This window comes from Dermacentor andersoni, chromosome 5 (genome assembly GCF_023375885.2).
Source record: "Dermacentor andersoni chromosome 5, qqDerAnde1_hic_scaffold, whole genome shotgun sequence".
Taxonomy (NCBI): Eukaryota; Metazoa; Arthropoda; class Arachnida; order Ixodida; family Ixodidae; genus Dermacentor; species Dermacentor andersoni.
Window position 1 is genome coordinate 100,048,815 of NC_092818.1, and position 25,568 is coordinate 100,074,382.

Consider the following 25,568-nt stretch of genomic DNA (forward strand, 5'->3'; position numbering starts at 1 on the left):
GTGAGATTGCTTTATCAGCTGACTCCATCTTACACCTGTGATTTCCCCGATTCCATAACACCACTTAGTTCAACATATTTAACTGTGCTTCCCTTCCCCCTTAGCACCCATTCTACAACTAACATATCACCTGTTATCTGCTTCAAACCTCACATTACTCAAATTATTTTGCCCAAATTTATTTCTTCCTGTTAATTTCATCTAGGCTATTGGCTATTCCTTTCCGCTAATCCAAACTGCTATCTTCCTGTCTCTCAAATGGCAACACGAGTCTTAGGAGGAAAAAATAATGAAAATAAAACCAAACTTTGTAAGATTGTCATTTTCAAAACCTGTAACTCATTTTACACGAATCTTAAAATTTCCTCGCTTCATGGATCAATATTTTCACCGAAAACTCAATTTACAATAACATCTCGTTAAATCGGATTTGACGGGACTGAAAGAAATGTCCAAATTAACTGAATGCATATTATCAAGGTTATCAAGAAAACAAACAAATGCTTCCTACGTGCACACTTTTACTTACTGAATGAATGAGCAAATACAGCTTCCATTGTGCTCAAAAGCAGTGTGGGCGCTGTAATTCTAGTCATCTCGTGACGTGATAATTTTGCGCCTTACTTTAGTACTTGTAGAATGGAACCACTGTACAGATATCCTCAACTGACATCCTAAAAATATCTCAAGAGAGAGAGTTTTAATGCCAACGTTGTGCCCTCGCAGTACTGTATTCCTGCCTGCACTAGGAATTGGGTACAGGGCCAGCGCACTCGCCTTGTTATGCTGTTGGTGGCACCATCACTCATGAGGAGCCGGGCAGCCGCATCAGGGCAGAGTTCTGCCGCGCGTGCCATGTGCCGTACGAGGGCATCCTGCTTCTCCAGAGCAGGCCGTGCTGCCGCTTGCCGCTTGCACAGAACCTCATAGCGCTTGCGCAGCTCTGCTCGCAGCCGGCTGATGCGAAGTGAGCGCACGCTCCGCACCGTGGAAGCATCGCTGCACATGTGAACACCCACTGTCAATCCTGCCACAACTAAAGGCGACGAAGAGGACACTGCATAGCACTGTCACCTTTTGCATGAAACCAAACACGCATACCTTTCTTGCTATTCTACGCCATGCTCTACACACTTTGTTAGCTTAAACCTTTAAACTCCAAATTAATTCTGGAAAAACATAGTATATTTCCCAAACTTTCTTTTTATGTAGTCGTAACTTTTTATGTCATTCTGATTCTGAAAATATGTTTACATGATTGGTTTCTGGTTAGAATGAACCAAAAAAAGAAAATTAGAAGCTGCTCTTGAGGGCAGCTTTCCCCATGCTGGCCATAATTCGTCTCGGGCAAAGAGAGCCGCACGTCGGGCTTAACAAGTGTGACTCTTCATTGGTGATACTGGTAAAATCACCCACGACAAGTACAGCTCGGGATGAGGAGTTAGAAGGTTAAGCAAAGACTTTACCCCTCGTAAGCTACGCTGACTTTCTCCAGCACATATTGTATGCTAAGCAAAATATCAGGTTTGAAATGCTGAGGTTTGAGGACGCCCTTAAAACAGGCCACCAAGAAATGAAAAAAAATGATAGAAACGTTGAACCTGAAAATTTCCCCTTTAGACGTGCCTTGAAACACTTCTTTAACATAGTAAGAAAACACCGCCGATCTGTCATAGAGGTTGCTGTGAACATGTGAGCCAAATATTACTGCACTGCATGCAGCAGGGTATTTACAATTTCGTGTCAAACACGGCAAACAATTGCCTGCTCTCACTTCTGCAATGTCATCGTGCAGCATCATCCACAAGCAGCTGGACCCACCAACACTATTGGCTGATTATATCATCTCGAGGACATTCTCAGTAATAAATAACTGCTAAATTTAAGTAAATTAAACATACATATGTCTGCGATCTCAAAAAGACAGAAAAATAACTTCATCTTTGCACACCCAATTGGGTGTAGCTGTGCCTGCTGTGCATGGCCTTCTAGATGACAGCAGTGTGCTGCATATCATAGTCTACTGTGGCCGCCACGAGGTGGCCGCAATGAGCCCTTTTGCCGCCGAGACACTCAAATGTGAAACGGGGCTTCGCCCCCTGTGTAGCTTCCATGGGCTAGTGGAGCCAAAAAGAAAAGGAAAGATGCCTATTGGTGCCAAACTCCATTAATACTTGGCGGATGGGAGACAACATCCTTTAATAGCAAGAGAATGATTTGTTAAAAAAGTGTTTCAAAGCTCCTTTAAGGAGTTGCATACTTCATCTGAATAAATCCTTGTCTACATTTCTGGCTATCAAGTTCATTTTTCCGTGTGACCCTTTCAGCGTTCTCTCCTTGCTGTGTGTACACCAAGAATGTGGCATGCGTACTTATCTGTTGCTCTAAAGGACTACCACATTTATACGATTGTAAGTCAACCTATCTTTTTTAATTTGAAAATCTGAAGTGGGGGGGGGGGGGGTCGAATTACAATCGAAACCAAAACATGGCACCGCCAAAAAAGCAAGACCAACGAGATATCAGGGGAGCTACAACGTAGCTACAATTTTATTTTTGCTCTATGGCCCTACCCATAGCTTTTCACTACCCTGGGCATTTGCTTGCTTTTCAGAGGGCTTTTCAACATTTTTGAGATTTTCACAGTGCACACAACACTCATGGGGGGGGGGGTCGATAGTTGATGGAAGTGCCGCTGTTCCATTCGCGACAGCACCCTCAGAACAGCGGCACTTGCAGGGAGTATCGATAGTTCATGGAAAAGCAGACACCGCTCGCCGGTGTCTCTTTCCCTGTAGCTCTTAGTTTGATGCATTCGACTTGAATGCCAGCTACGTGCTACTTCCATGCTTCCTCAGTTGTCATGAGTGCTCCAGGCCCACTAAACATTTGCCACTCGTCCACAGCAGCGTTCAAGAGGGCTGCCATCCTTTACGCCGAAGAAACAAATCACTGTGCAACGGGCCGCAAGTTCAATGTTTCTGAATGGGTGGTGCGATAGTGGCAACTGCAGCGAAGCAAAACTTTCACCTGTGGCGCCAAGTGAAGAATTTCCCACGGGCCGAAGTCTGAACGCTTTCCGGAGCTGTAGGCTAAGCTTGCAGCGTATGTCACTGAAATGCGTGATCGATCCCTGCCAGTGAAGTGCGACATGGTTATGAAACAAGCCCGGATCTTCACCTTTTAAGGATCTGCTCCGCCTTCAGTACGAGTGGCTGGCGGTAGAAGACCGCAAACTTACGCCAACCGCCATCAAAAGAGCCTCCCCGATGGCTGCGTGTGGTCGGGTGCATTCGGCGTGGGCTGCTGTTCCACAAGATGGCGTGGTGTGACCGTTTGCCATATGTGGAATTTCACTGGACGACAACTCGCTGTGGGACCGTAGCAGCGATGACGATGACAGCACTAGTGAGGACGATGGCACAAGTGAAGACGAGTAGTCCAGTGACCATGACAGCTACCAATAAATTTTCGTTATCGAATGCACCCTCGGGTATGCTTTTTCTTTTTTTTCCTGTCACGGATATGGGAGGGCGATATGGGAGGGTCGACTTACAATCGTGTAAGTATGGTAAATACATTTGTACAACGCTGCGTTTCTGCTGTATTGTGTGCATTCTGTACTTGCAACGTGTTGAAACTGCCAACGTGGGGTTTCACATGCTTGGCAAGCTGTTGAGCTGCTAGACACCAGCATCACGTACACTCTACAATGAGGCGAATGAATTATGATTAAATGTAGGGTCTAAGTTCGTAACGCCTAAGGGCAGTCAAATTAACCAGCAGGACTGAATGAACAATGAGTCCAACATCGTCATCATGTCTTATTCAGGTCCAATTCAGGATGAAAGCCTCTCGAAGAGATCTCAATTTACCAATAGTACAGTAAAAGCTCATTAATTAAAATTTTATGGGGACGCTCGCTGAATTTGAATTAAACGAAATTCAAAGTAACGGAGAGAGAGACCCAAAGTAACGGAAGTGATAAACAGAAGGCTCTATTCGACGATGGAAAAAGTGGGAGCACCTCTGGAAGCATCACCTTTTATTTATGAAAGAAATCTGTGGTCGTTTTCTGCTTTTTCTTTTATTTTTCTGGAAGTGACCACTGTAAGCTTATTTTCAAGAGCTCAACTTTGTCAGGAAGCAACTTCCTCATCCTCTTCAAAATTAAAGAGCAGCCGTGTGCAATTCACAATCCTTCCATCACTTGTGATAAAGGCCACAACGGTGCTTCCTGTTCGTCATTTGCATCACCTTCCTGCGCGGTCATTGCTGACTACTGTGATGACACCGCAGACCATAGCGCAGATGTAGACACTTGCACAGTCTGTGAAGTCCACGTCGTCCAACACTTGATGTGCAGATGTTAGATCTGTTAACAACAACACGCGAGCACGTGGCTGGAGATCCCATTCGTGCCTTCCACTGGCGTTCCGTGCATGCTTCTGATCAGGATGTGTAAGTGTGCTGGTAAATGCACAAATGGTATCTCCAGCCATGTGCTCGTGCTTTGTTATCAGGAGTCTGCACCAGAACAGGAATGTGATCGTCCACCTCAGGTCCACTAGTCCCTGGTATTTGCCACACAATGAAGACACAGCGGCATGCACACAGTGTTGGTCTGGTCGCCACGACAGAAGCATCCCCAACACACACAACAGGGCACTGACACGAGGACGATAAAAAATGGCACAGCTCGTCTCGCCTGCTCGACCTTTGCGAGTTGTTAGTTCCCCCGACCAGTCAGACAAGCCTCATCGGCCACATGCTCCATGGTTGATGTTGATGCAACTAATCATTTGCAAAAATAAACGTCAGGCCATGGCGGCTCCTTTAATATTTTTGGGGGGCATCAGTCCGAAGGAGATCCAGGGGAGCTGTCACAGGGACATGGATCAATGACGATGGTGAAAAGCATGTGATGCCACCTGTCACTTAGCTGGGAAGGTGACCACCAGTGGCAGCCAGTAGCCGGCCACAACAGCACGCAGCTTGAATTATCCGTGGCAGACCCGATTTACGTGCGAATTAATTAGCTTTATGAGAAGTTCTACGGAGCTTAGCCAGTGTGTTTCAGTTAGTTTGAATTATGCAAAGTTCTGAATTAATGGGCTTTCACTGTATTTCAGCCAACAGCATTGTATCCCTGCAAATTTCCCAACCTCATCACCTAATCCACTGGTTCCATTAAGAAAGAAGCTGAAGCACTTTTCAAAAAAAGTGTGCTGGTAACCACAGAGGCTCAGTGCTGGCAGAATGCACCGGTTGCATACTTTTCCTTTCGAGATATTGGCATGCTGTCAATCATGACTTGAGAATATCCAGAACGTGCATTTCAGCCAATTCTCATGATATGCCAATACTCCAGCCAAGACTCACCATACGAGTCTTCTGTGAGCACGTGGCCTAGATAAACTTAATCATGCACTATTTCAAGAGCTAATCATGATCTTTTGTTCTTCTACTAGGCTGTTGTTCATTTCATTTAATTTTCACAACTCTAAATTAACAACAACTGTATTAAGCATTTGTGTCTTTCCAAAGATGTATAAAAGTCACACTACCAGTAGTATTGAAGGAGGCCTGCATCCTTTTTTGAACATAGGAAATATACCGTATTTACTCGATTGTAAGTCGACCACTTTCGTAAAATTTGAAATCTGAAGTTGGGGGGTCGACTTACAATCGAAACCGAAACCTGGCACCGCCAAAAAAGCGAGACCAACGGGAGCTACAACATAGTCACAATATTATGTTCACTCTGTGACCCTACCCGTAGCTTTTCGCTATCCCGTGTGTTTGTTCGCTTTTCAGAAGGGTTTTTCGACAATTTTTAGTTTTACAGTGCACGCATGAGTGCACGCAACACTTATTGGGGGTGTCGATAGTTGATGGAATCGCCGCTGTTCCCATTCGCGGCGGCACCCTCAGAACGACGGCGCTTGCGGAAAGTATCAGTACAGTATTCTAGCCACTGTAGTATCGGTAGTTCAAGGAAGAGTAGACACCGCTCGCGAGTTTCTCTTTCCCTGTTGCACTTAGCTTTCTCTATAGTTTGACAAAAGGGCATTGGTTTGACGCGTTCCACTCGACTGCCGGCTACGTGCTACTTCTATGCTTCCTCAGTCGTCATGAGTGCTCCAGGCCCACTAATCATTCGGCACTCGTTCACAGCAGCGTTCAAGAGGACTGCCATCCTTTACGCCGAAGAAACATCACTGCGCAGCGGGACGCAAGTTCGATGCTGCTGAACGGGTGGTGCGAGAGTGGCGACTCCAGCGAAGCGAAATTTTCACCTGTGACGGCAAGTGAGGAATTTCCCACGTGCCGAAGTCTGGACGCTTTCCGGAGCTGTAGGCTAAGCTTGCAGTGTACGTCGCTGAAATGCGTGATCGGTCCCTGCCAGTGAAGTGCGACATGGTCATGAAACAAGCCCGGACCTTCGACTTTTAAGGACCTGCTCCACCGTGAGTATGAGTGGCTCGCGGCAGAAGACCGCGAAATAATGCCAACCGAACCTGTCAAAAGAGCCTCCCAGGCAGCTGCATGTGGTTTGGTGCATTCAGCGTGGGCTGCTGTTCCACAATATGTGGTGCTGTCGTTTGCCAAATGTGAAATTTTGCTGGACGACGACGCACTGTGGGACCGTAGCAACGATGACAATGGCAGCACTAGTGAAGACGAGTAGTCCAGTGACCATGTCAGCTACTAATAAATTTTTGTTATCGAATGCACCCTCGGGTACGCTCTCTCTCTCTCTCTCTATTTTTTTTTTTTTTTTCCAGTCACGCAATATAAGGGGGTTGACTTACATTCGAGTCGACTTACAATCGTGTAAATACGGTACACCTGCCGAGACATTAGACAGTGCTCTCTTGAACAGCTGAGCTGAACATTGTTCTCACATGAAACAATGTGAAGCATACTATTTAACTCATACTGCCTGTCCTTTCCTACAGCTAAGCGCAGAAAAATTGCAATTTAGTGTACAAATGAAAAATGAGGTTACGCCCTAGTGATATGTTTAGCAGCTTGGACAAGAAAATGCATAACAATTCTTGTTTAAATGAAAAATTATTGTTCTTTTTCGACTTTTATCAAAGTATTATGTCTGTAAACACAAACATGCAAGCTAGTTTTATGGAATTATATGACAATGCTTACTTGTCATTCTGTTTGGAAACAAAGAACTGAAAATGTACTCTGAAAAGCAGCACATACAACCAATAAAAGCAGGGTAGTGGCACGTAATGCTACATTTGATAACAATAAGATGCTTCATACATGGTGATGCTGCGATACATGGTGACACACTAAGAGTTCCCTTCAAAGCTCGGGCTAGCAGGAACACATGCTTGAAAACTTGTACCTGGACACTACCTCACCCACTCCTTGTCTACTTTTCAAAATTTGGTGGAAGCAGTCACTCTAGCACTCTCACAAATCATGTTGATGCAACCCTCTAGACTCTTTCACAATGTGGTACTTGAGCGGCAGCTAAAGCTGGCAACAACAGTACTGCGAGAAGTATCAATCATGTATCCCCACTGCACAGTGTGTCGTTCTACACTTGCCCAAACTTTTAGCCTGGTGATGAGTATATTACCTTGAGCCGCTACGTGTACAATGGTGTAAGCCAAAACAGCATAACTGCAAACTGCATAATTCGTAGAAACAAGGCCCAACCTTGGAAAAAATTGTGCTGCGAGGTATAACTTCCCAGAAATGCAGAAAAAGCCATGAGGGACACCATAGTGGACAAAGGGCTCCAGATTAAATGTGACCACATGGGTTTCTTCAACACTCATACAAACAACAGTACACAGGCGTTTTTGCATTACATGGGTTTCTTCAACATGCACCCAAACAACAGTACATAGGCGTTTGTGCATTCCATTCCTATTGAAACGTGGCTGCCAGAGCCAGGAACCAAACCTGCAACTTCATGCTAGCCACAGGGATGTCATAGCCACTGAGTCACCACCGTGATGAGTGACTTCAAAGTGAAACGTAGATTGCACCCTACTAGGAATACAGTAACCCCTCATTATAACGAAATTGCTTACTCTAAATACCGCTTTATTTGAAATTTCTTCCGGTCTTAACCCAAATGCATGCATTTTTAAGCTGCATCATTCGAAGCACACGAAGAGCTTGACCCACTTAGAACGAAGTGGCGAGTGGAGGCATCGGCGGCAGCGACCCTTTTGCGCATGCAGTGTCAAATTAATACTGCCGACGAATTATTCTCATGAAGGCACAGAACAGGCCACAAAAGTATCAAACGCATGACCGATGACCGCCTGGTAACGGGTACCAAGCAGGTGCAGAGTGCTCCCAGCTGTTTACTGCGGAGCAAACGGAATCCGTCCAATTCCATAAAGCAGGGCACCCGAACAATTAAAGGGGTTGAGACACCAAAATTTTGAGGCTATAAAAAGCCTGTTGTAGGCTGCTTCTGTATGCGAGGACACCCACAACAAGGTATTGGACACAGCAAACATTTGAAAATAATTTTAATTCAGCTCCGAAAAGTCATTAAAAGCTCCTTCTCGTGGTCGAGACTTACCGCTAGCGCGGCTGTTATGACATGACAGCGGAGGAATGAAAATATTGACGCCATAGCACACTAGCACAAAAACGTGACGTATGATGAGTAGCTATGGAATGCCAATTACAGAGCCTGCTGAACCGAGCGACCAAGCGTAGCCTCCACTATGACCAATCTACAGGCATATAGAAATCATTTCTTAATGCAAAGAAGGGGTAAGGCGTGCAGACACGGACACAAGGGGAGAGAAGTGGACAACACGAACACCGCATGGCGGCCCGTGAGTAGCAAACGGCGTTCAGCGAGTTGCCGTGCCGGTAACGTGGACAGGCCCTTACACATAGAGTGTAACACTAGCCGGCTGGCTCCGAAAGGGACCAAGATACGTGGCGTTCGTGTTGTCCACTTCTCTCCTCTTGTGTCCATTTCTGCACGTCTCACCCCTTCTTTGCATTATGTATCCTTACCAACTAGCTTTGCTTTCTGTCGTTCTAAAAATCCTTTCTCTATGCTACAGGCTTCTAGAACACTGTAACGGAGCTAGCCCTGGCCCCTGGCTAACCAAGACATGCACAGTACTGTAGCAGAGAGCAGTTGAGAGAGCACCTGCGAGTCGCATAGTTCGGCAGCTCGGAGCAGTCTCTCGTTCGCTTGGCGTTTCTCAATGTGTAAAGGCCCGTCGACGTTACCGGCACGGAAACTCGCCGCATGCAGTTTGCCATTCGCGGGCCGCTGTGCGACGGCGGCTTTGCTCATGAAAGGCGATATTTGCTTGGCGTAGAGAGGATGGGATTGGGACCCATTTGTGTGGCAGCCGTACGGCGATGCAGCCAATCAGCGATCAAGGAGTGGTCACTCCGGCACCGACGGTAGCATCCCCACCGCTGATCATTCAGCAGCACCGGTATCGTCGCTAGGCCTTTTCCGGTTCACTTCAAAGCTAAAGCTGATGACACTTCGAAATGAATGACTGTATCTCACAAGCCGCAATATTTTCTTACCGTTGTTGTCGCTCTTCGAAATAATTATAATAATCGCGACATGCACTTCGAGTTGCCAGTTGTTTACTTCTGCTGGCAGAGCACGCGTATGCGCGAGCAGACGACGCAGCATAGTTCTACGTCACTATTGCTTGTGTCCCACGTGACCTAGCCGTGTTGCGTTTCCTCTCCTACGACATCATAGCATAACCCGGAGCCAAGAAACCGAAACCAAAATCGCTCGGTATAATAATGCTACTATTAGATCATTTATCAGGTATATATGAATTCCACGGTGTGTACCGTGCTTCCTGAAGCAGTACGAACACTTGAATCAAAGAACGGATGAACGAAACTTCCATGTCTCCACCCCTTTAATCTCGGTCGCAATCATATCACTGGTGTCCCTGTGATAGAAGCCACACGAAAATAAACCTTTTCACTATGCTTTGCGATGCCAAAAAACCACGGCCTCTTAAATGCTGAAAAGTGGCCGAAAGACCACGGGCAGACTTACGCCGTAGCATTCCATGGTGTGCGCTCAATGAGCAAATTTTTACTGCTCTAAAGAGCACTTCTGGTGCTGAAACATGCCAAAATACACAAGTATGCCTCCAATTATAAGTACCATATTTGACGAGAGGAGCTACGTTAACAAATCGGGAAGGAGACATTGGCGAAGCCGGTCTAGAAATTTGCTCGCCACAATCGGCCTGCATCACAATAAAACAGCGCTCCTAGCTTCGTTGCACATTTTGACGGTGCAAATCGACCAATAACTTGTCGAAAACGCAAGAAAATCCTAGCATCGCCAGCGGCAAGTCAGGCTGTCAACATGGCCGGTCAACACAAGCTGGTGTTTTCCCGGCGATTTTCTTGAGCCGGTGATGCTCAATTCACGCCACCCGACTTTAGACAAACGGTCTAAATGCATGCAGGGTCATTGAATTTTGTTCCCAGACATTTGTCAATGGCGCAGACGTGACAGTGCGCGAACACTGACACTCGAACCGTAGAATCAGCACAGTGCCATCGACAACGGTGCACCGAAAACTCGTTTCGCAAACTTCATGGCTGCACATCTCTGGGAAAAATTCAGCATAGCGCTGTCTGGTTTATCAACTGTAGTGAAAAACAAGGAAGCTGTGCCAGATGGCTTTGAAGAGAGCTTCTCAACGAAGAGAAAGAGGAATCAGGATTCGAAATACGCCAAAGTGGAAGGTGCACTTCTACAGTGCCCGACGAACGCCAGGAATGCAAATCTCCACGTACATGGACCTGCACATACTGCAAAATACAAAGCTCTCGCACTCCAAATGGGTCATAAAGATTTCAAGTGCAGGAATGGCTGGCTTGAGCGGTTAAGAAGCGATGTTGCGTTGACCTTTCCATGGAAAGAATTTGGACTTTCAAAGGTCGTGAACTGCTTTGCGCACGCTGGCTTTTCCCGCGCCGTCGTCAGTGACCCTGACAATAACCAGCCTGACGATGACCGGACTTGCATCAATCTGTACGAGGCTGTTAAAAAAAAATTTAATTATGGGGTTTTACGTGCCAAAACCAATTTCCGATTATGAGGCACGCCGTAGTGGAGGACTCCGGAAATTTCGACCACCTGGGGTTCTTTAACATGCACCTAAATCTAAGTACACAGGTGTTTTCGCATTTCGCCCCCATCGAAATGCGGCCGCCGTGGCCGGGATTCGATCCCGCGACCTCGTGCTCAGCAGCCCAACACTGTACGAGGCTGTTCATAAGATTACTGGCCAAGAGGTAGAAGGCGAGACATTCGCATTGGTTGACGCTGCTGCTTCCGTGGTCGTTGCAGCAATGGATGCGGAGGTACTAATTGACACTGTTGGTGGCCCCGACGAGGATGAAGAGCCAGCGGACGAAGAGCCACATGAAGTGTCAACTATGGTGCAGACGCAGGAGTACATGTACCTATGCCTGCTGCGAAATAAGGTTGAATGCATGGACAGCAGCCACAGCCTCATGCAATGCTTGGTCAAATTAGAGCAGGGGTTGCTCACACCCGATAAGAACTTGAAACAACCAAAGCTCACTGCCTTTTTTGCACCTGAATAAAGTTTTGCTTCACTGAATACATTGTATTTTGACTTCCTCGCAATTGTGGCACCATTAAAGCTCGACTGCTTTAGCTTTTCTTGAGCGGTCACTTACATCTAAACCCGCTTACAACAAATTTTTTCGCCGTCCCGCTGACTTCGTTATAACGAGGGATTACTGTATTTATCAGGTGCTTTCAGAAAAAAGCAGCCCGCCATGTTGGGACGAAAGATTAAAATTGTATAGAAAGGATACTTTTTACAGATTTTCAATGCAGGAACATCATAAAAACGAACCTCCTGTTTCCGTGGTGCTGCTCACCACAGCTTCTGGCAACTTCTTGGTGCAGCTCGTACATTTCTTACATACTGTTTGTAGATTATTTTCAAATAAAATATTCACGTATGACATTTATGTCAGTCGCTACCATTAATTAGAATACCATATTGTCAGATTTAATGGTACCTTACAATGTGCCAAAGCTAAAGTTACCCTTCCCATCTCTGTATGAGGCAGCGTACTTTACCCTCTCTGTGGTCAATGGGAGAGGGCCAAGGCTACTTACTTCAATGTGTGCTTTACTGAAAAGGGGAAAAACAATAGGAAAGAAGCCAACCAGTGCACTCATGGGTCACACCCAAACACTCATAACGGGCAAGTTTCTTAGCTCAAAAAGTTATAAGAAAAGTCTGTACACAAGCTCTCTCGCTGCTTACCTGCAATCAAGATCCCAGTTCCATAAAGAAGGTGCTCGTTCACCAGCACCGTCTTCATCCTCACTCGAATCACTATCCGAGCTGCCCAGATCTGCAAAGCAGCAGGCATGCATTTCTGCAGTCACTGCCTCACTTGCCATTCCAATGCATCCCCAGGAGTTCAACCGGGCCAAGTCCACACGCAATGCCAAATCTCTCTCCAGAAATCTTTCTCGCAAAATTAAAAAGCTCATGCACACCGTTTTTCAACGTTAGATAGGTTACTGCACACAATAGCAGGGCTGTTGCCCTGGTTAGGTGCAGCTATACCGCTTCTTTCAGAGTGTCATAGCCCTGGAAGGTGAGAATAAGGGCGTACATTGTTATTTGAAAAAAAAAAAATTAAATTATGGGATTTTACGTGCCAAAACCACTTTTTGATTATGAGGCACGCCGTATTGGAGGACTCCTGAAATTTCGACCACCTGGGGTTCTTTAACGTGCATTGTTATTTGAAAAGCAAGTCATTACACATCCTCTAAAGGTCACATAATTTATTCTACCTAGCCAATTCTGATGCAGCTTACCTTTACAAGCAAAATTAGTTGTAATATCCTCTCACCTGCAGTCACTTTCTCTACTGCTATTTCGTATTGTTCTCAAGCGCCAGTACAGGTTAACTCTTAATATTGAAGGAAAAAGTTCATAGTGTTACTAAAGATCTTAATTTGTGAGTACATAAAGCACACTTTTCTAAAGGCACACTGTTTACTTATTTAAGCAAAGCCATAACAATAAATTGGCAGTTATGAGAGTTACATACAGTAAAAGCTCGTTAATTCACAACTCAATAATTCGAAATTTTGGATAATTCGAAGCAGCCACCGCGGTTCGTTCAACAATGTATTGAAAGCAATATGTAATGCATCCCGCTAATTCACACAGAAATCCGCACCGCCACCGGTAGTTTGAATTCCGCACCATCGTGGATGGGAAGAGTGCTAGTGCGCGAGAGCACATTGGCGACGCTGGCATCGCCACGCGGGCCGTCGCTTTGCTCTTTGCGGGCACAGCTTTGCACTTTCTATCTGCGGCCCTTTGTTTAGGCCCGACTGGAGAGAGATGCGTTTGCGCCAGGCCAGGCATGGCCAATGCCTCTGTTGCAGGTCGGTTCTCTCCCTCTTTCAAGACTAAGATAAAAACGCAAACGCCACACTGCGTTTTTCTTTTTTCGGTCTTGGAGGCTATGCTCTTTCTCTACGATGTGTACCACTAAAAAACGGAACCAGGTAATGTCTAAAAAATGGCGGCCACAACGTGTATCGGCGTCCGCAGTGCCAAAAAAGCATAACCTTTCAAATTCATGGCTATTATTCAAAGGAAATCGTCGCTTCAATATGTGTTTGGACGCCACCTTTACGTATAGTGGGACTCAGCAGCGTGCAGCCGGTGCAGCTACGAAAGTACAACCGAGACCAACGTTGCAGCAGGTTGTGCTGCATTTTGCAAGTGCAATTTAAAGCACAGCTCTTGTTCCTGCGGTGAGCGTCAGCGCCGCAAAGCCGCATTTATAGTCGTTTCCGGTGCCGGTCGCTGGTGGCCAGTCACGCTACGCCGCTTGCGCAGGGCAGCGCTAGCCAAAATGCCATCCCTTCTGGACGCGCGTGCCGTACCTGAGCACTACTCTTCGAAGCATGCACATAACGATACCCAACCCGCGCGCCACTTTGAACAGCTGCCTGCGATCATCGACGAAGCGGCGTGGGCACCTTTTTTCTCTGAGCCATGTATGGTGGGTCAGCGCGATGAACGCGCGGCCATATGGAGCAAGAGTTATCTCGACGTCGGGCGCGTCAGACCGCATTGGCCACGTCCGGTTATGTTGGCTGCAGCAGTGCTTCAAACTATAGACGTTATTGTTCTCACCATGACGTAGCGTGTGTGCATGCCCAAGCTACGCCAGACTATATATGCGCTTTAACCGAGCGATTCTTTTTCTGACTTTCGTTATTTTGAATTTTGTATAATTCAAATTTTCGTAGCATCACTACGGAATTCAAATTAACAAGCTTTTACTGTAACAACAAATTGGCTGTCAAACATGAATTTGAGGAAGAAACCCACCTGCACATATATACATTGCAACATTTTGAACTAGGCACAATGAAGTTCCCAAGGTACATACAAATTAAGAGCAACATTCTTAGGAAGAATCCAAGTGACTTGATCACAAGAGAAATGCGATAGCAGTTTTGTTACACCCCTCAGGCCCATACAGCACTTTTGCTTTGAGTCAACTAGTACTTGAAGCCTAGAAATGCACATAGTAAACTGCCACCTCTATTTTGTTGGCGTTTGTCAAGCATCGTAGTGTTGTATTTTTTACTTTTTTTATTGCAGCTCCAGGTGTCTTGTTGAAGGAAAGCAGGGCTTTTGTCACTTCAGTCACCCACCCTTACTTACATTGCCTTATAACTAAATTGTAAAGATGCCCTACGTGGCCTGGCGCCCGGTACAGCAGTCGCGAACAGTGTTGTCTCTATATCATTCATAAGGAGGCCACTCATGACCAAGATTTCAGGTAATATAGGTTTTCCTGACCCTATACAGCAAGATACAATCAGGTACTACATGAACTGTTTGCCAACTCTTCTACGGGCAGAAAATTTGTCACAGGCACACACAAACACACATGCACATGCAAAAAGAAAAAAAAAATTCACTTATGATCTAAGAGGAAAAAAGTGAAATACCGTATTTACATGATTGTAAGTCGACCACTTTTTTTTAATTTGAAAATCTGAAGTGGGGGGTCAATTTACAATCGAAACCAAAACATGGCGCTGCCAAAAAGGCGAGACCAACGGGAGCTACAACGTAGTGACAATCTTATGTTTGCTCTATGGCCCTACCCATAGGTTTTCGCTATCCCGCGTGTTTGTTCGCTTTTTGGAACGGTTTTTCTACATTTTTGACAGTTTTACAGTGCACACAACACTCATGAGGGGTATCGATAGTTGATGGAAGCGCTGTTGTTCCATTCGTGGCGGCACCATCAAAACAGCGGCGCTTGCGGGGAGTATCAGTAGTTCATGGAAGAGCAGACACCGCTCGCCGGTTTCTCTTTCCCTGTTGCGCTTAGCCTGGCTTAGCTTTCTCTATAGTTTGACGAAAGGCATTGGTTTGACACTTTCCACTCGACTGCCGGCTACGTGCTACTTCTATGCTTCCTCAGTCGTCACGAGTGCTCCAGGCCCACTAATCATTCGGCACTCGTTCACAGCGGCATTCAAGACGGCTGCCATACTTTACGCTGAAGAAACAAATCACTGCGCAGCGGTTCGCAAGTGCAATGTTTCTGAACTGGTGATGCGAGAGTGGCGACTGCAGCGAAGCGAAATTTTCACCTGTGACGGCAAGTGAGGAATTTCCCATGTGCTGAAGTCTGGACAAAATCCGGAGCTGTAGGCTAAGCTTGCATCGTTCGTCGCTGAAATGCGTGATCGGTCTCTGCCACTGAAGTGCAACATGGTCATGAAACAAGCCTGGATCTTCGCCTTTTAAGGACCTGCTCCGCCGTGAGTACAACAAGTGGCTGGCGGCAGAAGACCGTGAAATTACGCCAACCAGACCTGTAAAGAGCCTCCCTGACGGCTGCGTGTGGTTGGGTGCATTCGGCGTGGGCTGCTGTTCCACAAGATGTCGTGGTGCGGTCGTTTGCCAAATGTGAAATTTCGCTGGACGACGACGCGCTGTGGGTCCGTAGCAGCAATGACGATGGCAGCACTAGTGAAGACGAGTAGTCCAGTGACCATGTGAGCTACTAATAAATGTTCGTTATCGAATGCACCCTCGGGTATGTTCGTTTTTCTTTTCCCTGTCACGCGATATGGGGGGGGGGGGGTCGACTTACATTCGAGTCAACTTACAATCGTGTAAATACGGTACTTGCTCAAAATAATGACTATCAAAACTCAACCAAACCTCAACATCTCTTTAGCAAGGCATGAAATTATCCAACAGTAACAATATTTAGAGGTGAAGTTCCACATCAATCTTCGTAGGCTAAGGAAGCTAGACACAAGATACTACACAAAACTTTTTACGCTGCACACTTTTATGCATAAAATGCATAATAAAACATTATGAAACACTGTTACCTAATGACATCGTTAATTTTGCACCGATGAGTGATGACCTAATATTAAAATGTTAGAAGGTTTTATGCTAGCTCCTTTCAAACATGTGCTCATGTACAGTTTCAGTATTCACCATGTTCAACCTCCATTCGTTCCAACTTCAACACCGTAGCTTTTGTTTCCCTTACTTTATGGTGCCTATTGCGAGGTACTTAAAAGCACTCAAGCACAGTAGTGCTCCACAGTCATTTTCAGTGAGTTAAAAGACAATGAGATGCTCATACATAAAAAGGAAGCTGTATATATCTACCTAGTCAACGACATACCAAGTCTGCGAAGTATTTGAGGACAATAATAACTTCAGCAACAGCATCAATATTTCAGACAAGGTCCAGTACAGTTGTTCCAAATAATTTTGCATTTTTTTCGCTGCTGTTTTTTAGAAGACAAATAAAACCATCTTCAGCCTCACTTGTTGATTGAATTCGGCTTCGATAATGCCTACACACTCGGATAGCGCGTGCTGGGCAGGAGGCTTTAGCAAGCATAACGGGAGGCTTTAGCAAGTTTTTATCATTGTGTCAGTTTTTCTCCCATTGACGCAAGCCATACATACCAGTGTACAGGTATAGATATTTGGAACTAGGACACCGTATTGAGGGTGACGTGGTCGCTGAAGTTCGCAACCAGACGTTCCTGGGTGGCACAGGCAATGTGTGCGCAAGCAAATCCATATCTTTGGAGTGACACCTAATTAAATCATGCACAGAAAGCCTAATTTTTTAATTCTGCCACCTGATTTGACAAACTCTTGTCTCACTCAGAAAAATCATTTCACGACATTCAAGAAGGTGGTGATCTCAAAGTCGCTGTGGTCAGCATGCAAGGCGATTAGGAGAATGTACTGCTTCATCTCCAGGGTAAGACTGAAAGCCGATACTCTGAAATAAATGCACTAGGTAGGTGACAGAAGGATTGGCGAGGACAAAGCGCCTAGACACACAGAAGAAGAATGTTAATGTCCATGGCGATTCAAAGCCATGTCCTCAAATACCTCACCTGCCCGGTATACTGGGAAGAACAGAGGCACACTTCTCACCTGTGCCTCCTTGGGAGCCCACACCAGGGAGCTGGTGGATGCCACAGCCACTGACACCACCACCACCACCACTTCCACCACTTCCACCAGCAGCAGCAGCTGCAGCTTGTGCCTCCTCAGTCCCAGAATTTCTCTCCGCATTCCAGAAGCGTCGCAGATTGTGCAAAGCCGCAGCCGGAGTGGTGGCCAACGAAGTGGTCGCAGCTGTAGGGGCCACAGCCACAGGCACCACCTTGATGCGCCTGTCCCGCCCGGGCCTCTCTCGTGGCCGCACCAACACACCCGACTTGGCAATTTCGTGCCTGTCATGCCCAAAGGCTGCTCCGGAGAGCAGTGATGATGATGCTGACGATGCAGAGGACACCATTACCCGGTGATTGTGATTGTGACTAGAAGGGCTTGACACATGGCCGCCAGTGTCTTGCTGTGCTCGCTTGAGCTTGTCCAGCACTCGATTTTGCGCTATTTTGGCCTGCAGCCTGTTCATAGTCTTCGAAAGCTTGGCCGTGCCTCCAGAAGGGACACTGGTCCCAGTGCCACCGCTGCACACAGCTGCCGTGCCACCACTGCTGGCAGCAACGACCTTTGGCTTGACTTCCGCCAAGCCAAACACGGTGGTTCCCTTGGCAAAGGAGACAGATGACAATGGCTGGGAGACAACGGGCACCCGCTGGAGCTGCTGCGTTTGGTGGACGGGGACCTCCTTGGGCAGGAGCTTTGCCTGGGGCTGGATGCTCCTGTGGTTGTGCGACAGCTCATTTCCTTGCCGTCCAAGGCTGCCATTTTCAACTGTCCGCTGCGCTTCGGACACGGTGGGCAGGGGCGTGCCAGTGACAAGTGGGGCAGAGATGGGAATTTTCTGCGGCAATGTGGCAGCCGCTGCCGCCACACACGCAGAGGATGGGGCCTCAGAGAAGTCATACGGGTCGTGGGGAGCAGCCCCGGGTTGGGGCGACTGGTGATTCTCGCGCTTGAGCAGGGCCCGCAGCCGGTCGGCAAAGCGCAGCTTTCCTTCAGAAGGAAGCGACAGGGCGGCCCGACGTTGCCGCCGTTGCTCCTTGCGGCCTCCGACGTGTGACCCGTCCACCAGAGTTGCCGGGCTAGTGTACAGGCGGGCTGGCACAGGGGCTCCTAGTTTTCCATTCCTACAAAGATAATTCACAATTAGGGCTACAAGATGGCACATTTGGCTTTGTGGGACACACGTGTGCAGCAGCACAGCAAGCGCAATAAAACCTAATGTAACCTCAAAAATCAAAGCCCATAATGCGTCTCAGTTCATACACCCAATAACGCTCTACACTACACCAGTACCAAATCTTGAATATAGAGAGACAGAGAAGGAATACTAATAGCAAATCTCAATATGAAACTTGCCTGATGACACTACTTTGATACAACCAACTTAGCGCTACATGATGCACGACACTAGGCCACCATATTACTTTTCATCATAGCTCTCCAGTTACATCACAATTCAGTAACTGAAGCACACACATTTAGCACTGTACCGTTAGTAGAATGCAGTGCTCCATAACATTAACACATGAAAATGCACTTCACATGCCAGTGAACTGGAGACATAAAAATTGTTCTCCCTGCAGATTTCCTGGTCCACTGCAAGAAGACAATTATGGCATGCAGAGAGTGAAAGTGGCTTGAAACAACACAGCCTCACAGCCAGTATACCATAAAAGGCCACCACTAATGAAAAATTAATGCATCTGTAACGAAGCAGATGCACCTCTAGCTGTGTTGTCCGAGGCACGTTGAGGAAGAAGGCCTGTGCCATGATTGCATGAGAGGTCATGTTCCTGGCTTACACTACTGGGCATTCTAGCACGCGTCATTTTTGAGAATACACCTCTATTATACATTCATTCATTAATATTTGAATATGGCACAATTTTAAGCTATTTCACACATACACACCGTGGTATAAAATTAGTGAAACTTAACAACAAAATAAAAGGTGCGACGCTGACACCGTTGACTGTAGCATGGCCACAACATGACCTATTACGTCCAATGGCATTCTTGGAATGCCAGCTTGTACTTGCACTCAGGAAATGTGGTTGCTCACTTTCTGGTGCCAAATGAAACATGTCTTGAGGATTTCTTATTTCCTGGTATATAATTTTTCATTCCAGCCATCATAAGTCGCTTATCATAGAGACCAGACAAAATACACTGCTTGCTGCTTCAGATTATGCACCAGTTAACAAGTAGAAAACGTACAAGCACACAAATATTTTTCTATTTTCGCACTTGTTAAATGTAACTAAAGACAATGTTCAAGGCTTATGTAAATAGAATGAAAGAACGAAGGTTTTATTCAGTTGAATAAAATATACAGTGGAGCTGAATATTTCATCCGACATGGCAGATCCCTTAGCATACTTTACTGCAACACAGTGGTGAATCTGTGGGCTTTTGTCCAAGATCATTCACTGCACCAGCATCATTTTTAAAGCAAACAAATCATACTGACAAGAACATCTGCCAAATTTGCTTTGTATGAAAGAGTAAAGCAGCCTGCCACTTGCACAGTGGCCCGCTTAAACAAAAGTCATTATTCCACTTAAATGTCACAAGTAATTTTAGCCTACAGAGATTGCCCTCTGAGTAGTGCAACATTTCATTAACTTGTTGCGAACTTCACAGAAGCAGGTAAAAGTGTCTGTGACAAAGAGCAAAGCGGCCACTGACAAGCAGCTTTCATAACACCACAAGTGCAACTTACAATACCTAAATGACCAAGGTTAAAGGAAAAATTTAAACTTTTCTAGCATGTGGGATATGATGGCATCAGCACAAAAAAAATAATAATGAATACAACAGTTTCAAAATTTTATGCAGTGCAGGGCAATCTTATTGTACTGCAGTGGTCACACCCATGTTAATAATATGCATGCTCATTTAATGACATCTCTCTTCTTTTCTCCAGATACTGTGGAGAGCCCAGACACAGCTGCTACTGCGAAAATGAAAGCTGCAGTCTCTTTATTTTAAAGACATTTTAAAGGCTGGCATTTTGTTATGACAACAGGAATCCCACAAAGGATAATTCAACCTAGAGCACAAGAACACAAGACTGACCAGAGCAGACACACGCAGCACTTAACATAGATCATAGGATGACAGGTGAAAAACCGACTATGGCTTGACACGGCTAAGCTGGGTTTGTTGTCCTTTTCTTTCCCCACGCAAAAAATATGTTTTTCCAATTCAATAAAAAGTGCGCATTGCATACCTGTAAAACCTAGAAATGTGCATGTGGAATGTGGTGTACAAAGCTAAGCTGCAGTTCTTTGAGAATATCTACATGTTAAGCTTCTGACATGTTCACTCCTTTAACATCACTGCAGCCCTGTTCCTGTCGTGCTAACAAAATATAATTATCGGCTGCAAATTTCCGTCCATACCACCTCATTAAATATGCATAACAGGGCTGCTAAGAATTTTACACCATACGTCAAAGAAGTAAAGGCCAGCCTGCTGGTCTTAATGTCGCAATAATGCTATACAAAGTGGAAAACTTGAGGACCAAGAACCACACACGAACAACAGAAGCACGCCTTTTCTGTGTGACATCCTACACATCAAAATAAAGAGGATCGCAGGAAGACTGAGTCTTGAAGTGATAAGTGTTCAAACAATGGGATGTTGCTGAAGGCAACATTTTGACAAGTGAACTTGCCTTCGCCTGGAACACGGCAAGAGAGTTAGTTTTTCCGTAAACTGCCTACTGCTTATAGATTACTGGAGCCGTAGATGCCAGTAGCAATGCTGGTAGTGACATCTTGTGGCATTTTGACCAACTACAATGTGCAAATTTTTGTTTGTCGTGTCAGTGTTACCGAGGCAAAAATAGAAGTACTGCATGTTAACAATAATGTCACTACCAACGCTTTACACCAGCAGCGAAGTAGAATATTTAAGTTGCTGCAGTATTAGTTTTGTGTGCTCTCTGGTTAGACACTGCATTACCAGATATGACCAAACTCAAGCAGGCTAGGTGACTATTTTTCACAGCCCCATTTCAAAGGGGACACCAATAAATCATCATTACGGAATTACAGGGGAACCCTGTAATGATTACACCATTACAGGGTTCCCGTACATTACCCTGTACGGGAACCCTGTAAAACAACATTACATTTACAGACACGCTAAACCTCTCTGAAAACAATTTTACTTGTCGAAATGCTGGATCCAGAGACATCCCTTGTTTGACCACTCTTCATCACCCTAATACAGTGGGCTCATAACTACACCTTACCAGCTACCATAATTTCTTGCTGTAGCAAAGTTGGCTTTTACTTTTCTTTTTTGTATGGTGGATGCATATAATCAATTGGCATTTCGCCTGCTGACTTGAAATACAAATTGAAAAGTTTTATCTTATATGTTACAGAGAGAAACAAAATACTAATAATAAGAGCATCAAACTGTTTGCCTACACATGTAAGCAAAACATTTTGCCTAGCAGCATCAAAACATTTAACACAAAGGGACAGTAAAATTCCAAGACGAATTCCAGAAGTTGGCCTTCTCTGCAGTGTTCTGCTGTAGACACTCTTCGCCCTCTCGATGTTTTGACTGAGATGGTTTCCCGAGGGGAAAGCCCACTGGCTTTTTTAGAGGATGTTTTGCTTCGTACTGGGTACTACCTTTTACAAGTGCAAAAACTGGGTGTTTTAGTCGCTGTGACCCTCCGCATACATCCCCTGAAACAAGAGGCTCCCCATAACAATTAAATTAAAAATTAAATTATGGGGTTTTACGTGCTAAAATCTCAATCTGATTATGAGGCACGCCTGAGTGGGAACTCCAGAATAATTTGGACCACCTGGGGTTCTTTAATGTGTACCTAAATCTAAATAAACGAGCATTTTTGCCTTTCGTCCCCATCGGAATGCAGCCACCATGGCCTGGATTCAATGCCGCAACCTCTTGTTTGGCAACCCAACACCATAGCCACTAAGCAACCATGGCGGGTTCCCCACAACAATTAAGCTGTTTCCAATATTGTTTAATGGGTGTTCCAACTTTAGGGAATTGATAATTGTGAGCAGCACACAGAAGCCATGTGACAACTCACTTTAACTGCATATACAAAGGCAACTGTAGGCCTGTGAACAAGAGTGCCTGGTTAGAGTTGAACCTTACAGGGCAGCACCTTACAAAATTTTGTCAACCATTAATTGCATAACTGTCAATGTTACACTTTGTTAATTAATGCCGAGAATTTTTCATGAGAACTTCAGCTCTGTGTCCTGACCATTTGTGCCAAATTACGCAGAGTTTTGTTTCTCCACGAATAAACTTTAGTTACCCACCATGTCTCTGCACTGGGGGTCCCTGCATTAAAACAAATTTCGTGATGGTGTTTTACAAGTCAAAACCACGATTATGAGGCATGCAGTTGTGAACTCTGGATTAATTTTGACCCTTTGGTTTCTCTAATCCTTTGGTTTCCCTTATCGAAACGCGGCCACTGCAGCCGCAATCAAACCCGCAACCTCGAGCTCTCCGTGGCGCAATGCCACAGCGATTGAGCTACCATGGCGGGTGTGGGCCTCTGCATCACGAATGCCTCACAATACTTGCAGACACCTGGAGCTCCAAAAAGTTCAGGCAATTCACAAAGGACCGTACACACTTGCAAATGCTAATACAGGCATGAAAGATCTGCCAGCAATGTTTGCTACACCACCATTATATACCCTAAAATGGCAGCCCTCAGAGTGATTTCAGTTCGCTATATTATGTTATTTAACACTTCGTTTCAGTGACTTGTGCAATGAAAGGAAACAAGACAGCTGTTGCCTGACTATGTTCTAAACAGACTTCAGCATTGCCCTTTCACATGTGCAAAAAAAAGAAGCCCATTGATAATACAAACTAGAAATGTGCAGCATATCAACAACAACATGTGCAAAAAAAGAAGCCCATTGATAATATAAACTAGAAATGTGCAGCATATCAACAACAAATGAAGGCACCCAAAACACAAACCGAAACCTGTTACCCCTACAAAAGAGAGAAACTTATCACTGTGCAGCCTTTTCGTAATCGACGATGTGCAAAACAAGGTTATCTGCTGCAGGAAGGGACGGAGATTGCAGCCCAAGTCTTCCTGGTCAACGAGCATATCTTAAAATCTTATCAAAGTGGGCAGCATAGACACTGCATATCTTTCAGATATTATGTAACTGAAAAAAAAAAAAGGAAAGAAAAAGGTGGACAGCGAAATATTATAGGAAAATTAAATGAAAATTTGTGATTCACGCAAAACAAAAAGAACACCGCCTTTAGTGTGATACTACGACAGAACAACTCACCTTGATAAACACATGTTTCTGCAGCGCACACATTTCTTTGGGCACACACCCAAATAAAAGTTAACAGTTGCAAGAACATGATGACAGACGTAACGCAGAGTAAGGAAACAATCCAGTTGCATGCATTACCTGTTCTCAAACAAGAGTTGGGACTTGGCGCAAGATAAATCACTAAGTACAAAGCACACGCAGAACGATCACGACCAACACACGACATTGCTCATGTTATTTTAACAGTGTCAGCCGCACCAACACTGATGCAAACAAACAAACGTGACCAACAACGTCGTTTTCAAGCTTCTATTTGTTGATTTAACGACGCACTGCGGTGTAGTACCGATACCAAAAACAGACGAAACGTTGGTTTCGAATACTCTACTCTTTTTTTTTATTATTATTATTATTAACGGGAAAGCATCTGTACAGTACAAGTGTCGAAACACCACTCTCTAATGGGATATCTCGGTCCGCTCAAAGGCGGTGCTTCCGTGCGTCACCTCCGTCAATGAAGCCTACTACGCTCGCGGAAATTACAGCAACCGCCACGCAAAGGGAAAAAAAAAAACACCTCACGGTGACGAAAATGTCAGTCACGCTACAACACAGCCGCATCAAAGAGCGCACAGCAACAACTGTGCACAGCGTTCCCAATCGCGCGACTTTCCCCGACACCTGTCAAACGGGCGCAGCACACGGGCGCGCGTCACACCAGCACAGCAAAACGATCGAAAACATGATTTAATCGACTTACTGCTCTTCTGTGGCGAAGCCGTGACACTTGTTGTTGAGCTTCGTGGCGTTACCGCTACCGTGGGAGAATCCAAGTGTGTTTTCCTCGAAGATTTGCCGAATGCAGTACGTGTATCCATTCAACTGTCCCTGTTTGTATAATTTCGTACTGCGAACGAAAACGAAGCAACAATCACTGAATCACGCCAGACAGACCACAGCCGCGCATCACGAAGGCTAAATAACCTGAGCGAAAGATGCGGAATAGCGCATTAATCACTCGTGATTACACAGAATTGACACCAGTGTTTACATAGACCGACGAAGTGAGTGTTGGACTGCGGGCAGAACACGGGATTGTTTATAATGGTTCTCGCACCAAACACCAGCTATAACGAAAGCGAAAGCCCAGCACACACGCCTTCCCAACAAAACATGGCAAAACACTAGCGCTGATAACAATACGCTACAAAACCAGCCCGATTTACTGAACAGCAGTCGGCCAAATAGGACTAGGCCTAATCATTGCACATTCGCGTCCCTTCGGGAGCAGAATTAGGCTTATGCAAAAAAGTGTTTTATCTCGGTTAAGCGGTACAAGTTCACGCTACCGCTAGAAACAAAAATTTTCTCCAACTTGAGGGCTCAAGGATTCCGAATTTTTTCGTCGTCTCTTTTAAACGTAAGTGCAAATGATCACTAAAAAGAGTCACATTTGAAGGTCACTTTCTTAGGGCTAGCTTCACAAAGCATAAACATTGTCAAATGTATATTGGTTCGGGGAGCCGTAAAAATGCTGGAAGAAGTATTTACCCATTTTTGTTCATTATCAAGCTTCTCGCTATGACGTACGCTTCCTAATCGGAGCCAATTCTGAGAATATATCCAACATCCGTGTGTAAAATCATGGTATGAAGGGAAACCACAACAAATAATATGGCTGCCGTTGCGCTGA

General features: G+C 45.4%; 1 protein-coding gene across 1 annotated transcript; it reads right to left on the bottom strand.

The window, feature by feature from the left end:
- Positions 1-659: 659 nt before the first annotated feature.
- LOC140218498 (uncharacterized) lies at positions 660-25,559 on the bottom strand. Its single transcript, XM_072288244.1, has 5 exons — positions 25,427-25,559; positions 24,636-24,782; positions 17,538-18,682; positions 12,321-12,411; positions 660-999 (listed from the first exon to the last, which is right to left on the bottom strand). The coding sequence occupies exons 1-5, from the start codon at positions 25,438-25,440 to the stop codon at positions 675-677; spliced, it is 1,722 nt and encodes a 573-aa protein (XP_072144345.1). The 5' UTR covers positions 25,441-25,559; the 3' UTR covers positions 660-674.
- Between the last annotated feature and the right edge of the window lie 9 nt (positions 25,560-25,568).